Source organism: Phalangium opilio, unplaced genomic scaffold, assembly GCF_054372755.1.
Source record: "Phalangium opilio isolate 3A_F unplaced genomic scaffold, DU_Popi_V2 ptg001170l_1, whole genome shotgun sequence".
NCBI classification, from domain to species: domain Eukaryota; kingdom Metazoa; phylum Arthropoda; class Arachnida; order Opiliones; family Phalangiidae; genus Phalangium; species Phalangium opilio.
Genome location: NW_028324255.1, coordinates 10263381 through 10271021, shown reverse-complemented (window position 1 = coordinate 10271021; position 7641 = coordinate 10263381). Strand labels below are relative to the sequence as shown.

At 37.2% G+C, this 7641-nt stretch overlaps 1 protein-coding gene across 1 annotated transcript; it reads left to right on the top strand.

The window, feature by feature from the left end:
• The first annotated feature begins 1188 nt into the window (after positions 1-1188).
• Positions 1189-6969, top strand: LOC149587195 (uncharacterized). The gene is made up of 5 exons (XM_089863509.1): positions 1189-1324; positions 2112-4157; positions 4267-4580; positions 6686-6854; positions 6914-6969. The coding sequence occupies exons 1-5, from the start codon at positions 1189-1191 to the stop codon at positions 6967-6969; spliced, it is 2721 nt and encodes a 906-aa protein (XP_089719635.1).
• The last annotated feature ends 672 nt before the right edge of the window (positions 6970-7641 follow it).

Genomic DNA, 7641 nt, shown 5'->3' with positions numbered 1-7641 from the left:
TGTCGCCATGCATTGCCAAAGCTATGCTAGAGAGACCTTGAAAAACCGGGACCAATACCTCGTGCGAGGGGGGGGATTCTCCCCCGCACGAGTAAAAAGATTAAAAAGCCGTTGAAATCCATTTTTTAACTCTAATACTCGTTAGGCCTAGGCTAATTATAAGCAGACGATACGTATTTTTAAAGAGAGGCTCCAGACGCGATTTCCCAGATCTCCTTTCGAGACTTTGCAGCCACGCTATTGGTTGGAAAATAAAGCTCAAATTTCCTACGAGAGGTGGCACTGGCGTAATGATTTTGGTTAATAACCGTGACGTTCGCGGATCCATTGCCTCTACATTATGGAAGCTAGCGTCCGAGACTCCTTTGTCATCTGCTCCTACCCGAGATAAGTCAATTTTTGAAATTGATTACCAGTAAAATAAGTTATTTCAACGGAAAACGGTAATGGAACGTTGTTTTTTCTTAAGCATGCCTTTAAGCTTCAATTAAAAAGATAAATTAATATCTGATCCTTCAGTCAAGTGATAACCTCAGTCTTATCGATACTTTTTAGGTCTTGATTCTAATCAAGACATTTTTGATTAATTGAGACCCGAAGTGAAGTAAACTTTGGGTTTTAATTATCGTGTCTGTAATGAAGGGACATTAACGGTTCAGAGTGAGCCGAAAGTTAATTACACGTTTAAATAATCAGGTTTAGATTTTATAATAGAAAAAAGCATCATGGTGGCAATTCGATCAGTGAAAGGGCTAATCAATATCGGCAGAAGAAAATAGGGGAAGTACGTATTCTTAGCTATTTCGCGAGACGTCACTTTATCGGTTTTTTCGCGCCACTGAATATCCGCTTTTTTTGGCGGGAAACCGCGGATGAATACAAGAAACTATTTTCTTCGAAGGTTCGTCTGCTATCCAGCTGAATGCTGATTTTGTACGAGCGGTCTGAGCGGATAGTAGCCCGACAGGGTCCTGTATGACGTCACTCACTTAGACCAATGGGAGTTATACTTCGATAGAGGCGGGACCTATGGTTTGTTTACCTTTTTCTGTTACCACGTGCTTTTTTCCCTTGTTTAATTTATTCCCGCGCAAGACATCAGTTGGGTATCTGACTCAGCCTCTAAGGCAGTAACAGTATTGTTAATTTATGGCTGTATTTAAGAGTTAATTTTCATTTTCGATACAAATGGCTGAAAGTTCACGAAAGAAAGAGTTCTACAAAGTTTGTGGCTGTAAAAAAGAATTTCGAACCAAGTCATGGTTTTACACTCACAGAAAATCTTGTTCACTTCCTCTTCCAAATGAAAAAGATATAAAGCCTGGTAACTTCATATTTTTTTTTTTTTTTAAAAAATTCTAAGAAGGGATGTCCACACTAAGCCTATGGCTTGTTTACAGGTGGGTCCCTTTACATTGCATAGAGGGGTGGTGGCTAGCCCCTATGCCACAGCTAACCTACAGCGCCCTATACTAACTATTACCGTTAACCTCAGCAAGTTTTGATGGAAAGGAGAAACCGGGTTAGACCGCGGAGGAAAACTCCTTTTAACAAGCGGGGAGAGAACTTGCAAACTCTACGCAGAAGGATTTGTTCCCAGATTTTCATATGTAAAGAAGGTGACTGTACTTTTACAGCAAAATATAGTGAAGATTTTAAAGAACATATGCGAATTTCCCACAAAATTGACATTAAAAGTGAAGAAAAGAAATTCAAGAGCTATTCTGGTAAATACATTTTATTTCTAAAACCTTTGCGAGACAGATTTAAAAATTTAAAACTACTTTCACAGATTTGATATATTTAAGTAATTATTAATTAGAATGTATTAGCTTAGGTTCATATGAGTAATATGTATGTGAGTTCAAAACTTTAAATATGATTGTTAAGAGTTGTAAAACCAACCCTAATTTCATTTAGGCAATGCAGTTTATCAAAATTTCTAAACATGCCCTAAATTCATTTATTTCACATCTTATTATATATTTATTACTTGTGTAAACCTAACCTAACAGAGTATAATTTCCATGTTTGATCAAGCTGAAATTTGAAACAAGTTGAAAGATTAAATTAACCAATCTTATTATATTATCTTAAATTTTTTTAAATAGATTTTCAAGACTGGAAAAATGAATATGAAAGGTCAACAAAAGCTTTCTATGTTGAAGATAAAGTGAATTCTACCTCGAGTGGGAAAACCACCTACTTCTATTGCAGCAGAACAGGAGAATTTCAAAGTTTAGCAACTGGCAAAAGATCATTAAAGTCTCAAGGATCTGGGAAAATTGGATTTAACTGCACCTCGAGTTTGATAGTGCGCCGTTTCAATGACTTTGAATCAGTCTCGGTTACAGTGTGTCATCAACACTATGGCCACGAAAATGAGCTCTCTCATCTTCGAATTCCTTTACCAGATAAAATCGCTATTGCAGGCCAACTGTCCCAAGGAATAGAGCCACAGCGTGTAAGAAGAAATATTTTTTCTGGGAAACAAAATACCTTGGAGCGAAAACACTTATGTACTCAACGTGATATTTTGAATATCACAAACAGTTTCGGAATAGAAAAGGTCTCGAAACATGCCAATGATAAGCTTAGCGTTGATGCTTATGTTTTGGAAAATTTAAAAGAAGAAAGAAGCATCTTTTTGTATAAAAGACAGGAAGAAGAAACAATCGCGTTCCCTGAAGATGAGCCATGCACTTTAGAAAAAAATGATTTTGCTCTCGCTATTATGACGGATTTCCAAAAGCATATGGTGCAAAAATTTGGGAACAATGTTATTTGCTTGGATGCTACCCACGGGACCAACAGTTACGATTTTAACTTGATAACGGTTTTGGTTGTTGACGATTTTCTTGAAGGTATCCCAGTGGCTTGGTTAATCTGCAATCGAGAAACTATCACGGCTTTAACTTTATTTTTTAAGTTATTGAAGAAAGAAGCTGGCATTATTCAACCAAAAGTAATTATGAGTGACAAAGCATCGCAGTATTTCAATGCCTGGAACGAGGTTTTTGGCGGGGATTCGCAAAAACTTCTATGCCATTGGCACGTCCACCATGATTGGCAAAAAAACTTACATAAAATTAGAGACAAGGATGTGGCTTCTGCACTATATAAAGGTCTTTGCCTTATTTTGGAAGAGCCAGAAGAAGAAAAATTTGAACATCTGCTTCAAAAAACTATGGAGAAAATGGAGGAAAATGAATATACCACTGATTTTGGGCATTATTTTGCAAAGGAATGGGTTCCAGTGAAAAAAGAATGGGCGAAATGTTTTCGAGCTGGAAGTGGAATAAATACCAATATGTACGTAGAATCCTTCCACAAATCATTAAAATATGGAGATGGATACCTGAAGGGGAAACAAGGGAAAAGGCTAGACAAATGTATGGTGATTCTTTTTCAATTTGTTCGAGATTTGGCCATAAAAAGGCTTATAAAGCTGGAAAAGGGAAAACAGACATGGAAAAGCACCCAAATAGTCAAGCGCCACAAAACAGCAATGCAACTGCCCATTGATCTAGTCACCGCCTCATCAAACTCCACATGGAAGGTTGTCAGTGAAAAGTCTTTAAAGGATGACACCACTGCATCAGAAGGAATAATGTACAAAGTAAAAAAACAAACACCATGCCAAAACCAATGTCAAGTTAGATGCCATACATGTGATATTTGTCTTCATGACTATACGTGCAATTGCCCAGACGCGCTTGTCGGAACTAACATTTGCAAACACATACACTTAACAATCAGATTCCAAAAATACGCAGACTCTATTCAAAAAATAACAACGGAAGAAATTGTAACTCCTGGTTTAGAAAGAGATTCAACTAAAGGTATCGCAGCTTCTGAAACACTAAGAATAGAGTTGGAACGTAATGAAGATTCTGAAAACAAGGTCACTGATTCTGAAAAGCCTGAAAAAGACTACATCCTAAAACTTTTAACTGCCAAAAACGAAGACAATATTGATTCAGTGAAAGACAGCCTCATCTCTAAAACAATGGCGCTATGTGAGCAAATAAAAAAATGCAAGAACCTGGATGCGTTAATGACTGCGAAACAGCACATTAATAATGCTGCTAACATCCTTGAGCTCAAAGGATATACGGAAACATCTAGTCATTTTCAAATGAAAAATAACGGTCCAAGCAATAAAAACATTGAAACACAAAAAAATATTTTTCTCGAGAAAGAATAAAAAACCCAATCAACGAGTAAAATGTGCAAAACCAACGTGGTTTGAAAAAATTGATCTAGAAAACTCCTTGACAAGCGATTGTACCAAAGATGAAGATCACCTTTATGCCGTGAAAACTATACGAAACTGTGATAAAAAAAACCCCAGCCTTTCAAATGATCCTACAACCTCCGTCCAAGAAACCAATCCTGTACCTGAAGCTGATGTTCCTGTTTGTGATTCACTAAAAATGAAATCGAGAAAGCCAACTAGCCGGATAACTCTATTGGCTCGCCGATTCATTCAGGGATTTATTTCAAAAGAATTATTTCGGTCTCTAGTCAAAAAAGAAGTCATTCTTGAGGAAAAAGATATTGAAACCAAGCCTGAAAATGTTCCGGATGCTATAATTGATATAACCCTAACCATAAGGAAATTATCTCTCTCTCTAAGGGCCCAAGCGCATCTATTAGCAAAAACATCTAGTTCTGCTAGATGTGACGTAGATTTTGTATAGGGGCTCTTTCCGAATTTTTCGTGAAATTCGCGGGAGAGAAAAATAATTTTCAAAATCAGCCACGACCGATATCCTAAGCCGGTCGTGGTCTAGACGCGAGCTCTGAGATAACGCTCCCAAGCGGTTGGGAATCAAACTAAAACAGGCGGGGAGGCGAGTGGCGAGACGCGAGAGAGGAAGGACTGAGGGGAAAAAATAAGTAAGAGAATTTCCAGAACCCCCCAGCTCTCTCAGACACAAGAGGTAAATTCGCGCTTAGTAAAAATCACGAAGAGCTGTCGTGAGAAATATTTGAAGGAGGGAAAAATGTTCAATGCCGGGTTACTCTGCAGCGAATGCGCTCGGCCTCTGTTTAGGCTATACAATTATTATACCACTTGAGATGAGACGGATGGCTAACCAAATCGGACATACATTTCATCCGTAACATAGAATCTTGGGCCCTTAGAGAGAGAGATAATTTCCTTATGCCCTAACCAATGAGATAATAAAAGAAATAAGGACTTTTTTGGACGACGATGCTTGGCGGGTTATAAATCAAGTATTAGAAATAAAGAAGAAATTATGGTCCTGCAATACATGTAAAATAATTACAACAAAATTAAACATGATTTCATGCGACACATGCCAAAAATGGTTTCATTGGAAATGCCAAAAGGTTTTAACTGAACCAAACGAAGAAACCTGGGAGTGTAAAAAATGCTTAGTTCCTTAATTTTCAATTGCAATGTCTTTCAAAGTTGTTACATAATTAGTTCCTCTTGAAGAGAACAGGAATAAAAATTCTAAAATGCACGCACTTTGTTCCATCATTTATAAATAAACTCAGTTATTTCTTAGCACTTTTAAAATTGAGGTTAACCTTTATGATTACTTATTTACTTGAAATAATTAACAGTCTTACCTGACTAATTAGAGCACAGGGAATTGAAAAACTTAGTTAAAAAAATATCCGTCCGCGTCAATTTGGTAAAAAACTAATTTGAAATCTCAAAAATCCCAATCTTTAATCTCCAATTAGGGTCGGTTTAGGCACAGGTTAGGATAGGTTTGGTTCAGGTAAGGTTGGGTTAGGTGATTTCAAAATGGTTTTTAACTAACTTGCCACAGACGAATACCTTTTAGGGAGTGACTATTACCACACAGTGTGTGGGAGTAGCCAATGAACAATTCCCACACAGTTCCCTTGTACAAGATAATTAAATTTTTACATTAAAATAGAAGGTCAAATTTTGTGTGTGTCAATAGTGATGGGCCTATCAGTACAGTGGCCCGCCTGTCAAGGTTAATTGAATCAGGGACGAAAATAAGCAAACAATTTTATTGGACATTTCCAAATCAGCCTTGAAATTAGTGACCCCAGACATTTGAAATAATTATACAGGATCGTAGAACCTGTGAACTTTTATCTAAATGGAAAAATTTAATTAACTAATTGTCATAGGTACAAATGTGTGTGTCAATAGTCCCCGCGCTTGTATTTTGTGTTCCAATAGTATAGCACTGTTAGGATTGACACACTCTCTTACACATTTTGTGTGAGTGTGGCACACATTGTATGGCAATAGTCTCCGTGCTATTGCCACACAAACTCCCTTACACGTTTTGTGTGTGTGTGGCAATAGCCTGACCCTATTTTTTAACTAATTTTTTTGTACTCCCCGTGGTATAATTAGTCAGGTAAGACTGTTATATCATGTGAATAGATATAATGCAATCCTAGGAACGTTTTTTTTAATAGAGAAATGATTACTCAACTTTATTTGTGACTTCCTTTGGGACCGAACATTTACAAAACAGGTAGGTCTCCATTTCCAAACAAAACAAAGCCTTTAATAATGGTTTCATTAAGCCTAGGTCTGTCAAACGATTCAAATCTTGAAGCATACATGCAGACGACGTGTTTCGTCCAATTCCCGAGTATTTTTGTCACATGACTTACATATGGCCCCTAATTGGTCTAAGTGAGTGACGTCATACAGGACCCTGTCGGGCTACTATCCGCTCGTGATTTTGTTATGGTCATAGAGATACATAGAGTCACTGTTGAATTCCCGCAATTGAGGCCGATTGTTGCTGACGTCACAGCATTTATGTATTTTACGTCATTATGGGGAAAAAAAGGCCATGCGACACTCTGCGGCGGCGGCGGTAACTAAAATATATTTTTTTAATTTAATGCTGGAATATGATTGGTTAACTTATTTAAGTCATGCGCACCAGCGTCACGAACGAAAATGCCGAGAGTAAAAAAAAGACAGTTTAATTATTTTTTCAACGTTTTTGACAATATTAGTGCATCTACTGGTTCAAGTCTCTTGAATTTTTAATGAGACGTGTATTGAAAGGTTTGATATTATCCTGTAAAATTTAAAGTCTTCAGCTATAATAGTTTTTTTTATAAAAAATAAAAACCATCACATAGTAGAGAAATTGAAGGATTTATTTATCTACTTTGTGATGATTTTTATTTTTTATAAAAAAAAACTATTATAGCTGAAGACTTTAAATTTTTCAGGATAATATCAAACCTTTCAATACACGTCTCATTAAAAATTCAAGAGATTTGAACCAGTAGATGCACTAATATTGTCAAAAACGTTGAAAAAACTGGTCCCCTCCCATAGACGCCCATGTTAAAACCAGACGGGTTTGAAAGTTTAGACCGAACCTATGTGACGCGCCGTATTCGCTAGTTAACATGTAAAAAAAATCGTTTGGACGGGCTTCTAGAGCGCGTGCAGCCAGCGTGCGTGATCAAGTGGGCTATGCTCACGGTATAGTGGCGCACCTTCAAAAATTTCTATCGGTTCTCTGCGTATCTCTGATTGGCCAATTTAAAGCGATAGCTTGTTTCTGGGAGAGAAGGACGACTTGCACTAGCTAAAGGTACGAATACGTACTTCCCCTATTTTCTTCTGATATCGGGTTATAGCTC

Bases quoted from the DNA above. Each gene is read 5' to 3' on its own strand.
- LOC149587195 (XM_089863509.1), top strand. From the start codon at position 1,189: ATGGCTGAAAGTTCACGAAAGAAAGAGTTCTACAAAGTTTGTGGCTGT. The intron at 4,158-4,266 runs GCAATAAAAACA...AAATTGATCTAG, and splicing joins AATGAAAAATAACGGTCCAA to AAAACTCCTTGACAAGCGAT. The intron at 4,581-6,685 runs GTTCCGGATGCT...GACGTCATACAG, and splicing joins TTGAAACCAAGCCTGAAAAT to GACCCTGTCGGGCTACTATC.